The 26,701-nt window shown below is 51.4% G+C and overlaps 1 protein-coding gene across 1 annotated transcript; it reads right to left on the bottom strand.

Annotated features, from left to right (window-relative positions):
- Nucleotides 1–26,701, bottom strand: LOC140345285 (cytosolic phospholipase A2 beta-like). The gene is made up of 21 exons (XM_072432248.1): nt 26,506–26,701; nt 26,405–26,435; nt 25,991–26,063; nt 25,768–25,904; nt 24,190–24,321; nt 24,046–24,086; nt 23,931–23,973; nt 19,940–19,994; nt 19,753–19,877; nt 14,996–15,115; nt 11,275–11,309; nt 10,902–11,040; nt 9,922–10,058; nt 9,556–9,775; nt 9,059–9,176; nt 7,668–7,805; nt 4,794–4,898; nt 4,547–4,726; nt 3,782–3,954; nt 2,925–3,111; nt 1–715 (listed from the first exon to the last, which is right to left on the bottom strand). Exons 1-21 carry the CDS (start codon nt 26,526–26,528, stop codon nt 513–515), a joined length of 2,415 nt encoding a protein of 804 aa, XP_072288349.1. The 5' UTR covers nt 26,529–26,701; the 3' UTR covers nt 1–512.

Consider the following 26,701-nt stretch of genomic DNA (forward strand, 5'->3'; position numbering starts at 1 on the left):
CAGGTTTTATAGTTTGCAGATACAGAAGCTCTAAAAGCTCTAAATAAGGTAACACGTGTTCAATTTTTAACATTTAAATACATTGTAGAAACATAAGTGTCTTTACAGTTCTTTACAAACCCAGAAGCTTTTAAATGACTCTAAAATACACCAGTGATAAAGACTTTGACTTGACATTGAGTAGAAATGTTTTTGAAATCAATGTTTTTACTTCCAAAAGACTCATTTTCAGTCCGATTGAAGTGTCCGGATGAAGCACCTTCTGCTCCATCAAACGCTCTGGACGAGGGATTATTGAGCCGCTCACAATATTTCTGTTTCGTGAGTAACAATCTCAGGAGTTCTCTCAAGCTCAACGTAAACACAAATATTTCTCTCATTTCTTGTGAACTCTCTTCAGTTTGTATAAAGAATAAGACAAATCTGAAGAGGTTTCATTGACTAAATGAGTTTTGGTTCTGATTCCTTGCTGAAGTGAATGAACCTGACTGGACGCAGAGGCTCCGGGCCCTTCACTTTCGGCCCCTGCTCATGGCTCTGGACAGCGCAGACAGGATGGTGTCTCTGCTCTGGAGGACGTTGTAGGACGTGAGGTCGATCAGAGCGTCGTAGTCGGCCTCAGAGTAGGTCATGTGATCAGTGGTAAAAGGAGAGTCTGAGGAGCTCACGTCCACCTGACCTGCTGCCACCTCCTGCTGCGTCTCACGCCGCACACCTGCAACACACAACACCTGTCCATGTCAGGGGCCACTCTCAGGGGCCACCACCCTCAGGGGCCACTCTCAGGGCCGCCACTCTCAGGGGCCACCACCCTCAGGGGCCACACTCTCAAGGGCCACACTCTCAGGGGCCACCACTCTCAGGGGCCACACTCTCAGGGGCCACTCTCAGGGCCGCCACTCTCAGGGGCCACACTCTCAGGGGCCACTCTCAGGGCCGCCACTCTCAGGGCCGCCACTCTCAGGGGCCACACTCTCAGGGGCCACACTCTCAGGGGCCACTCTCAGGGGCCACACTCTCAAGGGCCACACTCTCAGGGGCCACCACTCTCAGGGGCCACACTCTCAGGGGCCACACTCAGGGCCGCCACTCTCAGGGGCCACACTCTCAGGGGCCACACTCTCAGGGGCCACACTCTCAGGGGCCACACTCTCAGGGGCCACCACTCTCAGGGGCCACACTCTCAGGGGCCACACTCTCAGGGGCCACACTCTCAGGGGCCACTCTCAGGGCCGCCACTCTCAGGGCCGCCACTCTCAGGGGCCACACTCTCAGGGGCCACACTCTCAGGGGCCACTCTCAGGGGCCACACTCTCAGGGGCCACTCTCAGGGCCGCCACTCTCAGGGGCCACACTCTCAGGGGCCACTCTCAGGGGCCACCACCCTCAGGGGCCACTCTCTCAGGGGCCACACTCTCAGGGGCCACTCTCAGGGCCGCCACTCTCAGGGCCGCCACTCTCAGGGGCCACACTCTCAGGGGCCACACTCTCAGGGGCCACTCTCAGGGGCCACACTCTCAGGGGCCACTCTCAGGGCCGCCACTCTCAGGGGCCACACTCTCAGGGGCCACACTCTCAGGGGCCACCACTCTCAGGGGCCACACTCTCAGGGGCCACACTCTCAGGGGCCACACTCTCAGGGGCCACCACTCTCAGGGGCCACTCTCAGGGGCCACACTCTCAGGGGCCACACTCTCAGGGGCCACCACTCTCAGGGGCCACTCTCAGGGGCCACCACCCTCAGGGGCCACACTCTCAGGGGCCACACTCTCAGGGGCCACCACTCTCAGGGGCCACACTCTCAGGGGCCACACTCTCAGGGGCCACACTCTCAGGGGCCACCACTCTCAGGGGCCACTCTCAGGGCCGCCACTCTCAGGGGCCACCACCCTCAGGGGCCACTCTCAGGGCCGCCACTCTCAGGGGCCACCACCCTCAGGGGCCACTCTCAGGGCCGCCACTCTCAGGGGCCACCACCCTCAGGGGCCACACTCTCAGGGGCCACACTCTCAGGGGCCACCATTCTCAGGGGCCACTCTCAGGGCCGCCACTCTCAGGGGCCACCACCCTCAGGGGCCACACTCTCAGGGGCCACACTCTCAGGGGCCACCACTCTCAGGGGCCACTCTCAGGGCCGCCACTCTCAGGGGCCACCACCCTCAGGGGCCACACTCTCAGGGGCCACACTCTCAGGGGCCACACTCTCAGGGGCCACACTCTCAGGGGCCACTCTCAGGGCCGCCACTCTCAGGGGCCACCACCCTCAGGGGCCACCACCCTCAGGGGCCACACTCTCATGGGCCACACTCTCAGGGGCCACCACTCTCATGGGCCACACTCTCAGGGGCCACCACTCTCATGGGCCACACTCTCAGGGGCCACCACTCTCAGGGGCCACCACCCTCAGGGGCCACCACCCTCAGGGGCCACACTCTCATGGGCCACACTCTCAGGGGCCACCACTCTCAGGGGCCACACTCTCAGGGGCCACACTCTCAGGGGCCACTCTCAGGGGCCACACTCTCAGGGGCCACACTCTCAGGGGCCACCACTCTCAGGGGCCACTCTCAGGGCCGCCACTCTCAGGGGCCACCACCCTCAGGGGCCACACTCTCATGGGCCACACTCTCAGGGGCCACCACTCTCAGGGGCCACACTCTCAGGGGCCACACTCTCAGGGGCCACACTCTCAGGGGCCACACTCTCAGGGGCCACTCTGGATCCAAGAAACAGACCAGAGACTTCAGACTGACACATGTTTGGATGGAACTAAAGAACCAGAGGACACATGGCCATATTACTACAACTACTACTGTTGCTCTCACCTGAGCCCTGGGCCCCCCTCTCTGGCCCTAGGGGCCCACTCTCACCTTTGCCATAGGGGCACTCCCACCTTGGCCCTAGGGGCCCTCTCACCCTCTCACCTGGGGCCTTGTACTCTCTGTAGGAGGCGTTGACCAGGGGCAGGAGCAGTACGATGGGGGCCGTGGGCTCCTCTGGGGCCTCAAACACGTAGACTTCTCTCTGTGGCTGTGTGTGTAAGTGTCCGTACTCTGCAGAAGGGAAGGACACTCGGTGCTCCTCACAGAACTGACTCGTCTTCTCCAGAACCTGAGACAGAAGACGACGTGGACAGAAGTTATGATCAACCAAGATTCCAACAAATACAAATGAACAGAAGGCGACGCCTGCACAATGTGTGGAGCCACATGGGACACAACAAGCAGCAGCCAGGAGGGGGCGTGGCCAGGGGGCGTGGCCAGGGGATAAAATAATGACATAAGGGAGATGGATAATCGATGAGCAGAGCAGGAAAGATGAAGGTTTCTCTGCTGTTGAATCTAAACGTAGTAAACGAAAAGGTAAAAAAGGCTCAAACCGATCGACTCAGAAGGTTCTGGACGTGAGAAGCAGGAGAAAACTAAAGTTTAAAAGTCAAAAGTATTTCACACCAATTTGTTCAGATCTTTGTGAGTTGGGGAGATTATTATTATTAATATATATATATATATATATATATATGTATATACATACATACATACATGTATATGTATTTTTTAAAGCTGGGGCTTCAGAATATCGACATGAATGTGAAAAAATGACCTCAAGGGTGTTGTCCCCCCTGTCTGTAAATACCCCCCCCTTTTTTTATTATGTTCAGTGTCTTTGGGTCACTGAAAAGCGCTATATAAATAAAAGTTATTATTATTATTATTATCAAACCATAAGAAAAGAAAATGATCCAGTGTGAAGAACAGTACTTTTGTACTGCATGACTCACTTTGAAGATGTTCTGAGGGTCCCAGGAGCAGCTCAGGACGATGATGACGTCCACTTGTCTCTCTGGACGAAGCACCGGAGGACAACCAATGTTTATGGCGTGTCCAGCGTCGATGAGCTGAAGAGTGGGGTCAGACGGGGTCAACTGGTTTGGGAAGGCATCCGGGTGAGACTCTGCAACACAAGAGACATTCAGAGACTCTCCACCTGAAGGACCAGAAGGACTGAAGAGACCTGAAGAGACCTGAAGAGGACTGAAGAGACCTGATGAGGACTGAAGAGACCTGATGAGGACTGAAGAGACCCGAAGAGACCTGAAGGACTGAAGGACTGAAGAGACCTGAAGAGACCTGAAGAGGACTGAAGAGACCTGAAGGACTGAAGAGACCTGAAGAGACCTGAAGAGGACTGAAGAGACCCGAAGAGACCTGAAGGACTGAAGAGACCTGAAGAGACCTGAAGAGACCCGAAGAGACCTGAAGAGGACTGAAGAGACCTGAAGGACTGAAGAGACCTGAAGGACTGAAGAGACCTGAAGGACTGAAGAGACCTGAAGAGGACTGAAGAGACCTGAAGGACTGAAGAGACCTGAAGAGACCTGAAGGACTGAAGAGACCTGAGGAGGGCTGAAGAGACCCGAAGAGACCTGAAGGACTGAAGAGACCCGAAGAGACCCAAAGAGACCCGAAGAGACCCGAAGAGACCTGAAGGAACAGAAGGAACAGAAGGACCTGAAGGACGTGCATTCTGTGTTTAAGGACATCACCTTTCCATGCCAGGAAGTTGCTGTTCTTGCTATAGTTCTGGTGCAGACACAGTCCTCTGGTGAAGTTGAAGGTCTTGTTGATGATTGGTCGGTTTTTGAAGAATCCACCGAAGAAGGCGCCGAGGCCGGATTCTGGACTGAGGCGGAGTGTGTCCAGAGTGGAAGGGTGCTCGTCTCGCCCTGAGATGGACGAGACACGGTCTTGGGTCATTCACATTTAGAAAACCGTCGTGTGAGAGAGTGTTACCGATGTTGTCCACGTCCGTGTGCTCTGGAGTCCAGCTGGGGACGCTCCCGGTCACCGCCTGCCACAAAGCGGTCAGGTTCAAGGAGAAGACGCTGCTCCAGATGCCTGTGCCACAAAACACACGTTTGCTTCAGTCCTAAAGTGTCTCAGTCTGAAGTCTCTGGTCCTGAGAGGTTCTGGCTCAGGGGGAGGAGCCTCCACAGCACAGCCAGATGATTGGACGAGAGAGAACACAGACTCAGGCCAAAACAAGAGGCAAAAAGAAATACAAAAGAATCATTTGTCTCCAAACTCTGACTTGATCTCGAGCTAAAGCGCCGCGTTTCCACTGATGCTAACGACTGTGTGGCGCCTTAGCAACACAAAGCTAGTAAAGCACGTTAGCAACACAAAGCTAGCAAAGTGCGTTAGCAACAGCTGTTTCCTGTTTATGGCACTCGCTTTGTCAAGAGCAACAATCTGATATTTCCAGGTCATAAAGCGTCTGACATGATCCAAAGCCAAAGACATAAAGAGAAGTTCAAACATCACGTCCCTCACATACACTAGCTTTAGCCACGCCCCTCACACACACTAGCTTTAGCCACGCCCCTCACATACACTAGCTTTAGCCACGCCCCTCACACACACTAGCTTTAGCCACGCCCCTCACATACACTAGCTTTAGCCACGCCCCTCACACACACTAGCTTTAGCCACGCCCCTCACACACTAGCTTTAGCCGCACCCCTCACACACACTAGCTTTAGCCACGCCCCTCACACGCGCTAGCTTTAGCCACGCCCCTCACACGCGCGCTAGCTTTAGCCACGCCCCTCACACGCGCGCTAGCTTTAGCCACGCCCCTCACATGCGCTTTAGCCACGCCCCTCACACGCGCTAGCTATAGCCACACCCCTCACACACTAGCTTTAGCCACGCCCCTCACACACACTAGCTTTAGCCACGCCCCTCACACACACACTAGCTTTAGCCACGCCCCTCACACACACTAGCTTTAGCCGCGCCCCTCACACACACTAGCTTTAGCCACGCCCCTCACACGCGCTAGCTTTAGCCACGCCCCTCACAAGCGCGCTAGCTTTAGACACGCGCTAGCTTTAGCCACGCCCCTCACACGCGCTTTAGCCACGCCCCTCACACGCGCTAGCTATAGCCACGCCCCTCACACACGCTAGCTTTAGCCACGCCCCTCACACGAGCGCTAGCTTTAGCCACGCCCCTCACACGCGCGCTAGCTTTAGACACGCGCGCTAGCTTTAGCCACGCCCCTCACACGCGCTAGCTATAGCCACGCCCCTCACACACGCTAGCTTTAGCCACGCCCCTCACACGAGCGCTAGCTTTAGCCACGCCCCTCACACGCGCGCTAGCTTTAGCCACGCCCCTCACACGCGCACTAGCTTTAGCCACACCCCTCCCACGCGCGCTAGCTTTAGCCACGCCCCTCAAACACACTAGCTTTAGCCACGCCCCTCACACACACTAGCTTTAGCCACGCCCCTCACAAACACTAGCTTTAGCCACGCCCCTCGCACACACTAGCTTTAGCCACGCCCCTCACATACACTAGCTTTAGCCACGCCCCTCACACACACTAGCTTTAGCCACGCCCCTCACACACTAGCTTTAGCCGCACCCCTCACACACACTAGCTTTAGCCACGCCCCTCACACGCGCTAGCTTTAGCCACGCCCCTCACACGCGCGCTAGCTTTAGACACGCGCGCTAGCTTTAGCCACGCCCCTCACACGAGCGCTAGCTTTAGCCACGCCCCTCACACGCGCTTTAGCCACGCCCCTCACACGCGCTAGCTATAGCCACACCCCTCACACACTAGCTTTAGCCACGCCCCTCACACACACTAGCTTTAGCCACGCCCCTCACACACACACTAGCTTTAGCCACGCCCCTCACACACACTAGCTTTAGCCACGCCCCTCACACACACTAGCTTTAGCTGCGCCCCTCACACACACTAGCTTTAGCCACGCCCCTCACACGCGCTAGCTTTAGCCACGCCCCTCACACGCGCGCTAGCTTTAGCCACGCCCCTCACACGCGCTTTAGCCACGCCCCTCACACGCGCTAGCTATAGCCACGCCCCTCACACACAATAGCTTTAGCCACGCCCCTCACACGAGCGCTAGCTTTAGCCACGCCCCTCACACGCGCGCTAGCTTTAGACACGCGCGCTAGCTTTAGCCACGCCCCTCACACGCGCGCTAGCTTTAGCCACACCCCTCACACGCGCTAGCTATAGCCACGCCCCTCACACGCGCTAGCTTTAGCCACGCCCCTCACACGCGCGCTAGCTTTAGCCACGCCCCTCACACACACTAGCTTTAGCCACGCCCCTCACACACACACACACTAGCTATAGCCACGCCCCTCACACACACACACTAGCTATAGCCACGCCCCTCACACACACACACACTAGCTATAGCCACGCCCCTCACACACACTAACTTTAGCCACGCCCCTCACACACACACACTAGCTATAGCCACGCCCCTCACACACACTAACTTTAGCCACGCCCCTCACACACACACTAGCTTTAGCCACGCCCCTCACACACACACACACACTAGCTATAGCCACGCCCCTCACACACACACTGGGATTACTAGACGTCTTTTAGTGACTCGCTCAGATCGACCTCAGGGTTAGAAAGTATCAGGAGGATTTAGCTTAAAATAGATTTGATTTGGAAAACATTTGTAGCCGAGCAGCCTCACTCTACCCCCTGCTGGAGAACCTTCACATCGCTTGTGATTCCTTTAGTCCCGAGAGGATAATGTTCATTTACATTTGATACATTTTGAACAGCTAAAATCAGGTGCGAAAGTTTGAAGCAGCGTCGCTTACCCATGAGGAAGGGCAGCCTCATCTCCGGGAGCTTCTTGATCAAATGTCCCAGGAAAAACTCTGAGCCGAAGTCCTCAGCTCTGATAAAGGCTCCGTATTTCTGCAGACCCACCTCGAACGGAGTGAACTCCACCCACTCTGAGGAAGAGAAACATCTGACATGACCATAAAGAACCACTCTGAGGAGGAGAAACATCTGACGTGACCATAAAGAACCACTCTGAGGAGGAGAAACATCTGACGTGACCATAAAGAACCACTCTGAGGAGGAGAAACATCTGACGTGACCATAAAGAACCACTCTGAGGAGGAGAAACATCTGACGTGACCATAAAGAACCACTTTGAGGAGGAGAAACATCTGACATGACCATAAAGAACCACTCTGAGGAGGAGAAACATCTGCTGTGACCATAAAGAACCACTTTGAGGAGGAGAAACATCTGACATGACCATAAAGAACCACTCTGAGGAGGAGAAACATCTGCTGTGACCATAAAGAACCACTTTGAGGAGGAGAAACATCTGACGTGACCATAAAGAACCACTCTGAGGAGGAGAAACATCTGCTGTGACCATAAAGAACCACTCTGAGGAGGAGAAACATCTGACGTGACCATAAAGAACCACTCTGAGGAGGAGAAACATCTGACGTGACCATAAAGAACCACTCTGAGGAGGAGAAACATCTGACGTGACCATAAAGAACCACTCTGAGGAGAAACATCTGACGTGACCATAAAGAACCACTTTGAGGAGGAGAAACATCTGACATGACCATAAAGAACCACTCTGAGGAGGAGAAACATCTGCTGTGACCATAAAGAACCACTTTGAGGAGGAGAAACATCTGACGTGACCATAAAGAACCACTCTGAGGAGGAGAAACATCTGCTGTGACCATAAAGAACCACTCTGAGGAGGAGAAACATCTGACGTGACCATAAAGAACCACTCTGAGGAGGAGAAACATCTGACGTGACCATAAAGAACCACTCTGAGGAGGAGAAACATCTGACGTGACCATAAAGAACCACTCTGAGGAGAAACATCTGACGTGACCATAAAGAACCACTTTGAGGAGGAGAAACATCTGACATGACCATAAAGAACCACTCTGAGGAGGAGAAACATCTGCTGTGACCATAAAGAACCACTTTGAGGAGGAGAAACATCTGACATGATCATAAAGAACCACTGAGGAGGAGAAACATCTGACGTGACCATAAAGAACCACTCTGAGGAGGAGAAACATCTGACGTGACCATAAAGAACCACTCTGAGGAGGAGAAACATCTGATGTGATGGAGCCACGTTTAGTTTGTGTGCTTCTCATGGTTTTTGTTTTTTTCTGTTTTCGTTAGATGAACCCTGGAGCAGAATGTCACATACCGGCTTCAGCCTCGTGTCCATTGATGGCCTCCTTCACATTGACCGCCGTGTAAATGGGGAGAGGGTTCTGACCGTTCTTCACCGTCTTCTGCTGATCAGACAGAGTGCTGTTGTGTTTCTGGAAGGACAAGAAACAACGTCTGAGAGAAGCAGAAGATGGAGCAGAAGATGGAGCAGAAGATGGAGCAGAAGATGGAGCAGAAGATGGAGCAGAAGATGGAGCAGAGGATGGAGCAGAGGATGGAGCAGAAGATGGAGCAGAGGATGGAGCAGAAGATGGAGCAGAAGATGGAGCAGAAGATGGAGCAGAAGATGGAGCAGAGGATGGAGCAGAGGATGGAGCAGAAGATGGAGCAGAAGATGGAGCAGAAGATGGAGCAGAAGATGGAGCAGAAGATGGAGCAGAGGATGGAGCAGAAGATGGAGCAGAAGATGGAGCAGAAGATGGAGCAGAAGATGGAGCAGAAGATGGAGCAGAGGAGGTATTTGGGGAAAACCTGTTCAAAGACGAGGTGTTCCAGAATGAGTCCAACCATGTCGATGTAGGACACTAGGTGGCCCTGTTTCTCCTTCTCCTCCATCTCATGGTGGTAGTACATCATCTTCTCCAGGCTGAACGCACTCAGGCTGGATTTGGTCATTTGTGTTTTGTTTTTTGAGATGATGGTTTCCAGGTTCTGGGACCAGTTTTCGTCCTGGCAAAGAGTGGACATCGCCCTGAAGACACAGAGTTATTTAGAAGAGAAGAGGAAGAGAAGGAGCAGAGGAAGAGGAGGAGCAGAGGAAGAGGAGGAGCAGAGGAAGGGGAGGAGCAGAGGAAGGGGAGGAGCAGAGGAGGACGGTGAAGATAAAGCGTCTCTGACCAGGTGGACCCAGACACTCCTGTGACATAAGTGGCGGTGTCCAGGACTCCGATCTCCTTCAGACCCTTCAGAAAACCCAGAGAGCCAGTGCAGGCTCTGGCCCCGCCTCCTGAGGCCACCAGAGCGATGGTCGGCACCTGGAGGAGCAGAAGAGCAAGTGTGAGGAGCAGAGGAGCAAGTGTGAGGAGCAGAGGAGCAAGAGTGAGGAGCAGAGGAGCAAGTGTGAGGAGCAGAAGAGCAAGTGTGAGGAGCAGAAGAGCAAGTGTGAGGAGCAGAGGAGCAAGTGTGAGGAGCAGAAGAGCAAGTGTGAGGAGCAGAAGAGCAAGTGTGAGGAGCAGAGGAGCAAGTGTGAGGAGCAGAGGAGCAAGTGTGAGGAGCAGAGGAGCAAGTGTGAGGAGCAGGAGAGCAAGTGTGAGGAGCAGAGGAGCAAGTGTGAGGAGCAGAGGAGCAAGTGTGAGGAGCAGAGGAGCAAGTGTGAGGAGCAGAGGAGCAAGTGTGAGGAGCAGAAGAGCAAGTGTGAGGAGCAGAGGAGCAAGTGTGAGGAGCAGAGGAGCAAGTGTGAGGAGCAGAGGAGCAAGTGTGAGGAGCAGAGGAGCAAGTGTGAGGAGCAGAGGAGCAAGTGTGAGGAGCAGGAGAGCAAGTGTGAGGAGCAGGAGAGCAAGTGTGAGGAGCAGAGGAGCAAGTGTGAGGAGCAGAGGAGCAAGTGTGAGGAGCAGAGGAGCAAGTGTGAGGAGCAGAGGAGCAAGTGTGAGGAGCAGAGGAGCAAGTGTGAGGAGCAGGAGAGCAAGTGTGAGGAGCAGGAGAGCAAGTGTGAGGAGCAGGAGAGCAAGTGTGAGGAGCAGGAGAGCACAAAAGTCAGATGCGGTCGTATCGAAGCCTTTGACGTTTTACATCTGGAAACCCTGCAGCCTCCGGCACATGATTCAACAGCGCCTCCTCGACAGCGCCTCCTGCTGGTGTTTTAAGTCCAGCGCACAGACCTGTTTATCTGAGGGGGCGGAGTCCAGCCCGAGCAGAGCCTGAAGCGCTCGGGCCACGCCCTTCCTCCGCTTCAGCAGGAACTCCTTCTCCTGAGCGGGAACGTCCAGAGAGAGACGCACTCTCAGCTTCTCCTTAGACCTGACGGAGGAAGACAAGGTGAGGACAGGCGAGGTGTGTCCTCCAGAGACACCGATATGTCGACTCAAAGAGGCGTGGCCAAAGAGGCGTGGCACCGGCAAAAGTATCACAAGCATCAAACGAAATGTGTGTCGTATTATCACGTGTTAAACGCCAAACTCGATGGAAAAGAAACAATCCGATGGTCACGAAATATCAAAATGGACTGAAATTTTCAACATAAAATAAACGTACTTCTCTCTCACTTCCAGGTGCAAATCCACAGTGTCCTGGAAGAAGAAAGACTTTACTTTGACATGTGGAGGACAGGAAACACGGGAAACACACGGGAAACACACGGGAAACACACAGGAAACACACGGGAAACACACGGGAAACACACGGGAAACACACGGGAAACAAACAGGAAACACAAGGGAAACACACGGGAAACACACAGGAAACACACGGGAAACACACGGGAAACAAACAGGAAACACACAGGAAACACACGGGAAACACACAGGAAACACACGGGAAACACACAGGAAACACACAGGAAACACACGGGAAACACACGGGAAACACACGGGAAACACACGGGAAACACACGGGAAACACACGGGAAACACACGGGAAACACACGGGAAACACACGGGAAACACACGGGAAACACACGGGAAACACACGGGAAACACACGGGAAACACACGGGAAACACACGGGAAACAAACAGGAAACACACAGGAAACACACGGGAAACACACGGGAAACAAACAGGAAACACACGGGAAACACACGGGAAACAAACAGGAAACACACGGGAAACACACGGGAAACACACGGGAAACACATGGGAAACAAACAGGAAACACACGGGAAACACACGGGAAACAAACAGGAAACACACAGGAAACACACGGGAAACAAACGGGAAACACACGGGAAACACACAGGAAACACACGGGAAACACACGGGAAACACACGGGAAACACACGGGAAACACACGGGAAACACACGGGAAACACACGGGAAACACACGGGAAACACACGGGAAACAAACAGGAAACACACAGGAAACACACGGGAAACACACAGGAAACACACGGGAAACACACGGGAAACAAACAGGAAACACACAGGAAACACACGGGAAACACACGGGAAACACACGGGAAACACACAGGAAACACACGGGAAACACACGGGAAACACACGGGAAACACACGGGAAACACACGGGAAACACACGGGAAAAAAACAGGAAACACACAGGAAACACACGGGAAACAAACGGGAAACACACGGGAAACACACAGGAAACACACGGGAAACACACGGGAAACACACGGGAAACACACGGGAAACACACGGGAAACACACGGGAAACACACGGGAAACACACGGGAAACACACAGGAAACACACGGGAAACACACGGGAAACACACGGGAAACAAACAGGAAACACAAGGGAAACACACGGGAAACACACAGGAAACACACGGGAAACACACAGGAAACACACGGGAAACAAACAGGAATCACAAGGGAAACACACGGGAAACACACAGGAAACACACAGGAAACACACGGGAAACACACGGGAAACACACGGGAAACACACGGGAAACAAACAGGAAACACACGGGAAACACACGGGAAACACACGGGAAACACACGGGAAACACACGGGAAACACACAGGAAACACACAGGAAACACACGGGAAACAAACAGGAAACACAAGGGAAACACACAATGTAGGCTCCACCTTGAAGCCTACATGCTAAATGCTCCATGTTTGCTTCAGATGTTCAGAGTGTGACCCATGTGACCGTCTGCCCCGCCCACAGAAAGAAACAGATGAACATTCTCTTTCAGGATGTTCTGGTCTTACAGGTGCTGCCCCCGGTGGCAGAGTGGTTAAAGCACAGCACACGTATGCCAGGCTCAAAGTGCAGCCGGCCGCAGAGTCGCGAGTTCAAATCCCAACAATTTACTGCATGTCTTCCCTTCTCTCTCTACTACTACTACCACTACTACTACTACTACTACCACTACTACCACTACTACTACTACTACTACCACTACTACTACTACTACTACCACTACTACCACTACTACTACTACTACTACCACTACTACCACTACTACTACTACTACTACTACCACTACCACTACCACTACCACTACCACTACTACTACTACTACTACTACTACCACTACTACTACTACTACCACCACTACCACCACTACTACTACTACTACTACCACTACCACCACTACTACTACTACTACTACTACTACTACTACTACTACTACTACTACTACTACTACTACTACTACTACTACCACTACTACTACTACTACCACCACTACCACCACTACTACTACTACTACTACTACCACTACTACCACTACTACTACTACTACCACTACTACTACCACCACTACCACCACTACTACTACTACTACTACTACCACTACTACTACTACTACTACCACTACTACTACCACTACTACTACTACTACCACTACTACTACTACTACTACCACTACTACTACTACTACCACTACTACTACTACTACTACTACTACCACTACTACTACTACTACTACCACTACTACTACCACTACTACTACTACTACCACTACTACTACTACTACTACCACTACTACTACTACTACCACTACTACTACTACTACTACTACTACCACTACTACTACTACTACTACCACTACTACTACCACCACTACCACCACTACTACTACTACTACTACTACCACTACTACTACTACTACTACTACCACTACTACTACTACTACTACCACTACTACTACTACTACCACTACTACTACTACTACTACTACTACCACTACTACTACTACTACTACCACCACTACCACCACTACTACTACTACTACTACTACTACTACTACCACTACCACCACTACTACTACTACTACTACTACTACTACTACTACTACTACTACTACTACTACTACTACTACTACTACTACTACTACTACTACTACTACTACTACTACCACTACTACTACTACTACCACCACTACCACCACTACTACTACTACTACTACTACCACTACTACTACTACCACTACTACTACTACTACCACTACTACTACTACTACTACTACTACCACTACTACTACTACTACTACCACCACTACCACCACTACTACTACTACTACTACTACTACTACTACTACTACCACTACCACCACTACTACTACTACCACCACTACCACCACTACTACTACTACTACTACTACTACTACTACCACTACCACCACTACTACTACTACTACTACTACTACTACTACTACTACTACTACTACTACTACCACTACTACTACTACTACCACCACTACCACCACTACTACTACTACTACTACTACCACTACTACCACTACCACTACTACTACCACCACTACTACTACTACTACTACCACTACTACTACTACTACTACCACTACTACTACTACTACTACTACTACTACCACTACTACTACCACCACTACCACCACTACTACTACTACTACTACTACCACTACTACTACTACTACTACTACCACTACTACTACCACTACTACTACTACTACCACTACTACTACTACTACTACCACTACCACTACTACTACTACTACTACCACTACCACTACTACTACCACTACTACTACTACTACCACTACTACTACTACTACTACTACTACTACTACTACTACTACACTACTACTACTACTACTACTACTACTACTACTACTACTACTACTACCACTACTACTACTACTACCACCACTACCACCACTACTACTACTACTACTACTACCACTACTACTACTACTACTACCACTACTACTACCACTACTACTACCACTACTACTACTACTACCACTACTACTACTACTACTACTACCACTACTACTACCACTACTACTACTACTACTACTACTACCTCCTCCAGAGTGAGAGAGACGTGTGCAGAGTGCTGAGGTGGGAGGGGCTTCAGAGGAACAGACGACAGAAGCACTTCCTGTTGTTCCAGCTCTTCATCCTCGTCACACACTTTCATCTCCTGAACAACAAACAAACAAAGGATAAATATACACGGACAAACAATCAGCGATATTGACAAGCGTTTGTTTTATTCAAAGGATTCAGAGGCTATTTTTTCAAACTGTTCAGGAAATCAGAGTATTCTGTGTATTTGGTGGAAAGTAACAAAGTACAAACTGAAAGGTGCCAGAGTCAGGACTAAACATGGACCGGCCTCCTGCTGGTGCCAGAGTCAGGACTAAACATGGACCGGCCTCCTGCTGGTGCCAGAGTCAGGACTAAACATGGACCGGCCTCCTGCTGGTGCCAGAGTCAGGACTAAACATGGAGCGGCCTCCTGCTGGTGCCAGAGTCAGGACTAAACATGGACCGGCCTCCTGCTGGTGCCAGAGTCAGGACTAAACATGGACCGGCCTCCTGCTGGTGCCAGAGTCAGGACTACACATGGACCGGCCTCCTGCTGGTGCCAGAGTCAGGACTAAACATGGACCGGCCTCCTGCTGGTGCCAGAGTCAGGACTAAACATGGACAGGCCTCCTGCTGGTGCCAGAGTCAGGACTAAACATGGACCGGCCTCCTGCTGGTGCCAGAGTCAGGACTACACATGGACCGGCCTCCTGCTGGTGCCAGAGTCAGGACTAAACATGGACCGGCCTCCTGCTGGTGCCAGAGTCAGGACTAAACATGGAGCGGCCTCCTGCTGGTGCCAGAGTCAGGACTAAACATGGACCGGCCTCCTGCTGGTGCCAGAGTCAGGACTAAACATGGACCGGCCTCCTGCTGGTGCCAGAGTCAGGACTAAACATGGAGCGGCCTCCTGCTGGTGCCAGAGTCAGGACTAAACATGGAGCGGCCTCCTGCTGGTGCCAGAGTCAGGACTAAACATGGACAGGCCTCCTGCTGGTGCCAGAGTCAGGACTAAACATGGTCCGGCCTCCTGCTGGTGCCAGAGTCAGGACTAAACATGGAGCGGCCTCCTGCTGGTGCCAGAGTCAGGACTAAACATGGACCGGCCTCCTGCTGGTGCCAGAGTCAGGACTAAACATGGAGCGGCCTCCTGCTGGTGCCAGAGTCAGGACTAAACATGGACCGGCCTCCTGCTGGTGCCAGAGTCAGGACTAAACATGGAGCGGCCTCCTGCTGGTGCCAGAGTCAGGACTAAACATGGAGCGGCCTCCTGCTGGTGCCAGAGTCAGGACTAAACATGGACCGGCCTCCTGCTGGTGCCAGAGTCAGGACTAAACATGGAGCGGCCTCCTGCTGGTGCCAGAGTCAGGACTAAACATGGACCGGCCTCCTGCTGGTGCCAGAGTCAGGACTAAACATGGAGCGGCCTCCTGCTGGTGCCAGAGTCAGGACTAAACATGGAGCGGCCTCCTGCTGGTGCCAGAGTCAGGACTAAACATGGACCGGCCTCCTGCTGGTGCCAGAGTCAGGACTAAACATGGAGCGGCCTCCTGCTGGTGCCAGAGTCAGGACTAAACATGGACCGGCCTCCTGCTGGTGCCAGAGTCAGGACTAAACATGGAGCGGCCTCCTGCTGGTGCCAGAGTCAGGACTAAACATGGACCGGCCTCCTGCTGGTGCCAGAGTCAGGACTAAACATGGAGCGGCCTCCTGCTGGTGCCAGAGTCAGGGCCTGCTTCAGTTGTATTGTCTGAAGCCAGAGGACGGGAAACGCCCGGAGGTGAAAAAGAAGCAGATTCCTGGGTGAGTCTGAGCCTGTTCTGAGCAGAGACTTCAGACTGATTGAACGTGCGATTGACTGTGCAGGGTTCAGAATAAACGTATCGCAAAATGCAACGCAATTTCTCTCAAATGCGATGCATTCGTCAGAAAAAAAAGTGTTTTTATCGCAGCTTTTGCAATACAAAAATGTGTTCAATTGTGTAACCAAAGCTCCTAAAAGTACTGATCACTGTCAATCCATCGTCATGACGACACGACACATGTAGGACGCTGTGTGGACATGACACATGTAGGACGCTGTGTGGACACGACGCATGTAGAACGCTGTGTGGACATGACACATGTAGGACGCTGTGTGGACACGACACATGTAGGACGCTGTGTGGACATGACACATGTAGGACGCTGTGTGGACATGACACATGTAGGACGCTGCGTGGACATGACACATGTAGGACGCTGTGTGGACACGACGCAAATAGGAAGCTGTGTGGACACGACACATGTAGGACGCTGCGTGGACACGACACATGTAGGACGCTGCGTGGACACGACGCATGTAGGACGCTGTGTGGACATGACACATGTAGGACGCTGTGTGGACACGACACATGTAGGACGCTGTGTGGACACGACACATGTAGGACGCTGCGTGGACACGACACATGTAGGACGCTGCGTGGACACGACACATGTAGGACGCTGCGTGGACATGACGCATGTAGGACGCTGTGTGGACATGACACATGTAGGACGCTGTGTGGACATGACACATGTAGGACGCTGTGTGGACACGACACATGTAGGACGCTGTGTGGACATGACACATGTAGGACGCTGCGTGGACACGACGCATGTAGAACGCTGTGTGGACATGACACATGTAGGACGCTGCGTGGACACGACGCATGTAGGACGCTGTGTGGACATGACACATGTAGGACGCTGTGTGGACATGACACATGTAGGACGCTGTGTGGACACGACACATGTAGGACGCTGTGTGGACATGACAAATGTAGGACGCTCCGTGGACACGACGCATGTAGGACGCTGCGTGGACACGACACATGTAGGACGCTGCGTGGACACGACGCATGTAGGACGCTGTGTGGACACGACACATGTAGGACGCTGTGTGGACACGACACATGTAGGACGCTGTGTGAACACGACACATGTAGGACGCTGTGTGGACATGACACATGTAGGACGCTGTGTGAACACGACACATGTAGGACGCTGTGTGGACATGACACATGTAGGACACTGTGTGGACATGACACATGTAGGACGCTGCGTGGACACGACGCATGTAGAACGCTGTGTGGACACGACGCATGTAGGACGCTGTGTGGACATGACACATGTAGGACGCTGTGTGGACATGACAAATGTAGGACGCTCCGTGGACACGACGCATGTAGGACGCTGCGTGGACACGACACATGTAGGACGCTGTGTGGACACGACGCATGTAGGACGCTGTGTGGACACGACACATGTAGGACGCTGTGTGGACATGACACATGTAGGACGCTGCGTGGACACGACACATGTAGGACGCTGCGTGGACACGACACATGTAGGACGCTGCGTGGACACGACACATGTAGGACGCTGTGTGGACACGACACATGTAGGACGCTGTGTGGACATGACACATGTAGGACGCTGTGTGGACATGACGCATGTAGGACGCTGTGTGGACACGACACATGTAGGACGCTGTGTGGACATGACGCATGTAGGACGCTGTGTGGACACGACACATGTAGGACGCTGCGTGGACACGACACATGTAGGACGCTGCGTGGACACGACACATGTAGGACGCTGTGTGGACACGACACATGTAGGACGCTGTGTGGACATGACACATGTAGGACGCTGTGTGGACATGACGCATGTAGGACGCTGTGTGGACACGACACATGTAGGACGCTGCGTGGACACGACACATGTAGGACGCTGCGTGGACACGACACATGTAGGACGCTGTGTGGACACGACACATGTAGGACGCTGTGTGGACACGACACATGTAGGACGCTGTGTGGACATGAGTCCCGCTGCTGTCTCAGAGCGAGTCTGAAAGTGGGAGGAGCCACAGGTAAAGTTAGTGTCGGATTCAAACTGAGGTCAGAGGTCAATAACTCTGAGCCGAGAAGAGAGTACTTTAGGGACCGTCATCAAATAACAAAACAAAAAATGGAAGGTCAGACAGAGCGGTACAATGTGAATAACACAACAGCAACATTTATGTTTCCGAGTGTAAAGACAATGAATATGTAAATGAGACTCCTGAGAATAGTCATGTGATGATGATGTGGAAGAAAGTTGTAAATGAGGCCGTCTGACTTTGTGTTGATTCATTTGTTCAACAATTCATTTTATTTACAAGTTTTATTTAAAGAAAAAATGTTTAAAAAGTGTTTAAAAGTTAATTTGTTAAGAGTTTTCTTAAATAGAATTTAAATAAATAATCGTGTTATATCAATGGAAAATATTGATTGTTAGTCACTTTCGTGTTTTGCTGTGCAATTCTCAAATACAAATTTACAAATACAAATTTCGAAAAAAATAACGGATTGTTGAGCAGCTGCTGCTGCACAAGAGAAAATCCTTAATCTGAGCCCTGCCGTGCGATTGACGATTGACCGTGCGATGGAAGGTGCCATCGAACTCGCGTGCGGTCGAACTGAACGTGCGGTCGAACTGAACGTGCGGTCGAACTGAACGTGCGGTCGAACTGAACGTGCGGTCGAACTGAACGTGCGGTCGAACTGAACGTGCGGTCGAACTGAACGTGCGGTCGAACTGAACGTGCGGTCGAACTGAACGTGCGGTCGAACTGAACGTGCGGTCGAACTGAACGTGCGGTCGAACTGAACGTGCGGTCGAACTGAACGTGCGGTCGAACTCCTGCAGCTGGTGATGGACCTGAAGCTGAGGAACAGGACTCACCGTGAGTCCCAGCGCCGTCTCCAGTTCCCGGTTCATGTGGAACTTCAGTCGGTCCTTCTCCGGGTCCAGGGTCTGAGTTCCTTCGTAGGCTCCGCTCAGGTTTAGCATCGGAGAACTGTTCATATCTGAGAGAACACGACACGTCTGAAACGTGTTCACACTCTTTTTCCACATGTTGAGCTCTTACAGTGAGTCTCCCGGAGCTTCTGCACTTTGACGCTCAGCACGGACAGAGGAGCCGCCTGGAAACAACACACAGGATCTACAGGATCCACAGGAGCTGAAGGATCTACAAGATCTACAGGATCTACAGGAGCTGAAGGATCTAAAAGATCTACAGGATCTACAGGATCCACAGGAGCTGAAGGATCTACAAGATCTACAGGATCTACAGGAGCTGAAGGATCTAAAAGATCTGAAGGATCTACAGGATCCACAAGATCTAAAGGATGTACAGGAGCTGAAGCATCTAAAAGATCTACAGGATCTAAATGACCTACGGGAGCTGAAGGATCTGCAAGATCTATAGGAGCTGAATGATCTACAAGATCTGCAGGATCTACAGGAGATGAAGGATCTACAGGATCTAAAGGAGCTGAAGGATCTACAGGAGCTGAAGGATCTACAAGATCTACAGGAGCTAAAGGATCTACAAGATCTACAGGAGCTGAAGAATCTACAAGATCTACAGGAGCTGAAGGATCTAAAAGATCTGCAGGATCTACAGGAGATAAAGGATCTACAGGATCTAAAAGAACTAAAGGATCTACAGGAGCTGAAGGATCTACAGGATCTACAGGAGCTGAAGGATCTACAAGATCTACAGGAGCTGAAGGATCTACAGGATCTGCAGGAGCTGAAGGATCTACAGGATCTAAAGGATTTACAGGCTCTACAGGAGCTGAAGGATCTACAGGATCTGCAGGATCTACAGGATCTAAAGGATCTACAGGAGCTGAAGGATCTACAGGAGCTGAAGGATCTACAGGATCTAAAGGATGTACAGGAGCTGAAGGATCTACAGGGTCTCCAGGATCTAAAGGATCTACAGGAGCTGAAGGATCTACAAGATCTACAGGAGCTGAAGGATCTACAGGGTCTCCAGTATCTAAAGGATCTACAGGAGCTGAAGGATCTACAAGATCTACAGGATCTACAGGATCTAAAGGATCTACAGGAGCTACAGGATCTACAGGAGCTGAAGGATCTACAGGAGCTGAAGGATCTACAGGATCTAAAGGATGTACAGGAGCTGAAGGATCTACAGGGTCTCCAGGATCTAAAGGATCTACAGGAGCTGAAGGATCTACAAGATCTACAGGATCTACAGGATCTACAGGAGCTGAAGGATCTACAGGAGCTACAGGATCTACAGGAGCTGAAGGATCTACAGGAGCTGAAGGATCTACAGGAGCTTGAAGTGTATTAAAACTAGGTCCATGCAAAGTTAGGCCTCATTCTAAGACTGGCTTTTAGGAATATGTGTGTTTCTACAGAAATGTCTATTCCACGGAATGTAAGGGGCCCACATCTGATTAACTACCGAATGGGAGATGTCTCCATTGGCTGCGAGGCCTTGAGATGCCTTGTGTACATCTGTGTTTTCTCATGATCTCATGTCTGTAAGTTCTCCAGTTTAGAGAGGAGGGCTTTTCGGTCCTCATCCTACCCAAATATGGATATTCTTTACATCTGATCTCTTATTGGCTAACCGGCCTTTACATGTGTGATATCATAACTGTCAGATATTGTTTATCGGTCTTTGTGCGGTTTCAGTGTATAAAGGCGAGGTACGCCCAGAGAGGGGGTTCGTCTTCCTGATCACCAGCGGACCCAGGGCGCTGTTTTCTGCTGTCCTGTATTTGACACTGCTTTCTCTGTAAATAAACTACCTTAAAAAGTTTGCAGAGCTTTGTCAGCGTGAATCCTTTGTCTACACCCGACGCCCCAAACGAGCATTGATCCAGCCACCACAAGCTGAATGATCGAAAGGATCTACAAGATCTGAAGGATCTGCAGGATATACAGGAGCTGAATGATCTACAGGATCTACAGGATCTAAAGGATCTACAGGAGCTGAAGGATCTACAAGATCTACAGGATCTACAGGATATACAAGATCTGAAGGATCTACATGATATAAAGGAGCTGAATGATCTACAGGATCTACAGGAGCTGAAGGATCTATAGGATCTACAGGAGCTGAATGATCTACAGGATCTACAGGAGCTGAATGATCTGCAGGATATACAGGAGCTAAATGATCTACAGGATCTACAGGATCTAAAGGATCTACAGGAGCTGAAGGATCTACAAGATCTACAGGATCTACAGGATATACAAGATCTGAAGGATCTACATGATATACAGGAGCTGAATGATCTACAGGATCTACAGGAGCTGAAGGATCTATAGGATCTACAGGAGCTGAAGGATCTATAGGATCTACAGGATCTACAAGATCTACAGGATCTACAGGATCTAAAGGATCTACAGGAGCTGAATGATCTACAGGAGCTACAGGATCTACAGGAGCTGAAGGATCTACAAGAGCTGAAGGATCTACAGGATCTAAAGGATGTACAGGAGCTGAAGGATCTACAGGGTCTCCAGGATCTAAAGGATCTACAGGAGCTGAAGGATCTACAAGATCTACAGGAGCTGAAGGATCTACAGGGTCTCCAGGATCTAAAGGATCTACAGGAGCTGAAGGATCTACAAGATCTACAGGATCTACAGGATCTAAAGGATCTACAGGAGCTACAGGAGCTACAGGAGCTGAAGGATCTACAGGAGCTGAATGATCGACAGGATCTACAGGATCTACAGGAGCTGAAGGATCTACAGGAGCTACAGGATCTACAGGAGCAGAAGGATCTACAGGAGCTGAATGATCGACAGGATCTACAAGATCTGAAGGATCTGCAGGATATACAGGAGCTGAATGATCTACAGGATCTACAGAATCTAAAGGATCTACAGGAGCTGAAGGATCTACAAGATCTACAGGATCTACAGGCTCTACAGGATATACAAGATCTGAAGGATCTACAGGATATACAGGAGCTGAATGATCTACAGGATCTACAGGAGCTGAAGGATTTATAGGATCTACAGGAGCTGAAGGATATATAGGATCTACAGGATCTACAAGATCTACAGGATCTACAGGAGCTGAATGATCTACAGGAGCTACAGGATCTACAGGATCTAAAGGATCTACAGGAGCTGAAGGATCTACAGGAGCTGAAGGATCTACAGGATCTAAAGGATGCACAGGAGCTGAAGGATCTACAGGGTCTCCAGGATCTAAAGGATCTACAGGAGCTGAAGGATCTACAAGATCTACAGGAGCTGAAGGATCTACAGGGTCTCCAGGATCTAAAGGATCTACAGGAGCTGAAGGATCTACAAGATCTACAGGATCTACAGGATCTAAAGGATCTACAGGAGCTACAGGATCTACAGGAGCTGAAGGATCTACAGGAGCTGAAGGATCTACAGGATCTAAAGGATGTACAGGAGCTGAAGGATCTACAGGGTCTCCAGGATCTAAAGGATCTACAGGAGCTGAAGGATCTACAAGATCTACAGGAGCTGAAGGATCTACAGGGTCTCCAGGATCTAAAGGATCTACAGGAGCTGAAGGATCTACAAGATCTACAGGATCTACAGGATCTAAAGGATCTACAGGAGCTACAGGATGTACAGGAGCTGAAGGATCTACAGGAGCTGAATGATCGACAGGATCTACAAGATCTGAAGGATCTGCAGGATATACAGGAGCTGAATGATCTACAGGATCTACAGGAGCTGAAGGATCTACAGGAGCTGAAGGATCTATAGGATCTACAGGATCTACAAGATCTACAGGATCTACAGGATCTAAAGGATCTACAGGAGCTGAATGATCTACAGGAGCTACAGGATCTACAGGAGCTGAAGGATCTACAGGAGCTGAAGGATCTACAGGAGCTGAATGATCGACAGGATCTACAGGAGCTGAAGGATCTATAGGATCTACAGGATCTACAGGATATACAGGAGCTGAATGATCTACAGGATCTACAGGAGCTGAAGGATCTATAGGATCTACAGGATGTACAGAAGAACAGAGTGGACCCAGATCTGATGGAGATACTCAAACCTCCTGTGGGTCAACCTCCTGAGTCTCTCACCATCAGGATTCCATTGGACGGATACTCTCGGCGCGGCTCTTCACTGTGGCACAAATAAGGGACTTATTGTAAAATAAATGTAATAAATATACTTTATAAATATTTGATATTTCACCTGCTCTTCAGCTCAAACTCCAGCTCCAGAACGAACTTTGCCTTTCACAGGTGAAAGTTAAAGCACAGGTGAAAGTTAAAGCACAGGTGAAAGTTAAAGCACAGGTGAAAGTTAAAGCACAGGTGAAAGTCACAGGAGTCTGACCTCTGGTCCGATGATGAAGGATTTACTCAGCTTGGTGTCCAGCTCCAGAGTGCTCAGGTCCAGCAGGACTGTGGACACCAGGTCATCTCTGCTGAGGAGGTCTTCATCATACAGGCGGATCTCCAAGATGTTCTACAAGAGAACCAGGTCTGAACCAGGTCTGAACCAGGTCTAAACCAGGTCTAAACCAGGTCTAAACCAGGTCTGAACCAGGTCTAAACCAGGTCTAAACCAGGTCTAAACCAGGCCTGAACCAGGTCTGAACCAGGTCTGAACCAGGTCTGAACCAGGTCTAAACCAGGTCTGAACCAGGTCTGAACCAGGTCTAAACCAGGTCTGAACCAGGTCTGAACCAGGTCTAAACCAGGTCTGAACCAGGTCTAAACCAGGTCTGAACCAGGTCTGAACCAGGTCTGAACCAGGTCTGAACCAGGTCTAAACCAGGTCTAAACCAGGTCTGAACCAGGTCTGAACCAGGTCTGAACCAGGTCTAAACCAGGTCTGAACCAGGTCTGAACCAAGTCTGAACCAGGTCTAAACCAGGTCTAAACCAGGTCTGAACCAGGTCTGAACCAGGTCTGAACCAGGTCTGAACCAGGTCTGAACCAGGTCTAAACCAGGTCTGAACCAGGTCTGAACCAGGTCTGAACCAGGTCTAAACCAGGTCTGAACCAGGTCTGAACCAAGTCTGAACCAGGTCTAAACCAGGTCTAAACCAGGTCTGAACCAGGTCTGAACCAGGTCTGAACCAGGTCTAAACCAGGTCTGAACCAGGTCTGAACCAGGTTCTCGGTCTGGTCTCACCTCGGTCCTGGTCTCAGTCTGGACTCACCTCGGTCCTGGTCTCGGTCTGGTCTCACCTCGGTCCTGGTCTCACCTCGGTCCTGGTCTCACCTCGGTCCTGGTCTCGGTCTGGTCTCACCTCGGTCCTGGACTCACCTCGGTCCTGGTCTCACCTCGGTCCTGGTCTCGGTCTGGTCTCACCTCGGTCCTGGACTCACCTCGGTCCTGGTCTCACCTCGGTCCTGGTCTCGGTCTGGTCTCACCTCGGTCCTGGACTCACCTAGGTCCTGGTCTCGGTCTGGTCTCACCTCGGTCCTGGACTCACTTCGGTCCTGGTCTCGGTCCTGGACTCACCTCGGTCCTGGTCTCGGTCCTGGACTCACCTCGGTCCTGGTCTCAGTCTGGACTCACCTCGGTCCTGGTCTCGGTCTGGTCTCACCTCGGTCCTGGTCTCAGTCTGGTCTCACCTCGGTCCTGCTCTCGGTCTGGTCTCACCTCGGTCCTGGACTCACCTCGGTCCTGGTCTCGGTCTGGTCTCACCTCGGTCCTGGACTCACCTCGGTCCTGGTCTCACCTCGGTCCTGGTCTCGGTCTGGTCTCACCTCGGTCCTGGACTCACCTAGGTCCTGGTCTCGGTCCTGGACTCACCTCGGTCCTGGTCTCGGTCTGGTCTCACCTCGGTCCTGGACTCACCTCGGTCCTGGTCTCGGTCTGGTCTCACCTCGGTCCTGGACTCACCTCGGTCCTGGTCTCGGTCCTGGACTCACCTCGGTCCTGGTCTCGGTCTGGACTCACCTTGGTCTGGACTGGGACTCTGAAGTTGAAGCCTTCGTTCCACTCTGGGCAGTTGTTGTTGTTGATGGTTCTGGTTCTTCTGGAGGTAGCAGTTGCCGTCGGTAACGTCAGTGTCACATACAGGTCCGACGCTGACCCTGAGAAAAAGCTAGACTTAGATCTGGACCTGGACCAGGACCAGGACCAGGACCAGGACCAGGACCAGGACCAGGACCAGACTCACAGTAGTCTTCGCTGGTCTGTGTCGTCGCTCTCAGAACAGTGACGTTCAGAGTCCAGTATGAAACCGACTCCACCTGAAACAGAAACAGGATTTGAGCTAAATTCAAGAGGTCAGGACCAGGACCAGGACCAGGACCAGGACCAGGACCAGGACCAGGACCAGGACCAGGACCAGGACCTGGACCAGGACCAGGACCAGGACCAGGACCAGGACCAGGACCAGGACCAGGACCAGGACCAGGACCAAACCCTCGGACAGAGATTCAGTTTCCGCAAATCTCAATACATAAATGTCCTAAATAGAAATATAAAAGCCAAACCGTGGTCATCATTTGAGAGGTTTTGCACAGATTGAAGTGAAAACTAAAAACCGCTCGACGCACAAATACAAGATGTGAAAAGTGAAAATACTCACGTAAAAAGGAGAAACGTTTGGATCTTTGCTCCTGGAACAAAGCAAACAAACTTTCATTAAACAGGAATTAGAAGTCATATTTCAGATGTAACGTGACTCACCGGTGACGGAACGGCAACGCCATGTGTCTGCAGGAGGACAAGGTTAGTCTGGAGAACTGAGTCTGAACCTGGTCTGAACCTGGTCTGAACCTGGTCTGAACCTGGTCTGAACCTGGTCTGGGACCTGGTCTGGAACCTGGTCTGAACCTGGTCTGAACCTGGTCTGGGACCTGGTCTGGAACCTGGTCTGAACCTG

Source organism: Eucyclogobius newberryi, unplaced genomic scaffold (assembly GCF_026437365.1).
Source record: "Eucyclogobius newberryi isolate DKJ021-1_F unplaced genomic scaffold, fEucNew1.0.hap1 SCAF_107, whole genome shotgun sequence".
NCBI classification, from domain to species: Eukaryota; Metazoa; Chordata; class Actinopteri; order Gobiiformes; family Gobiidae; genus Eucyclogobius; species Eucyclogobius newberryi.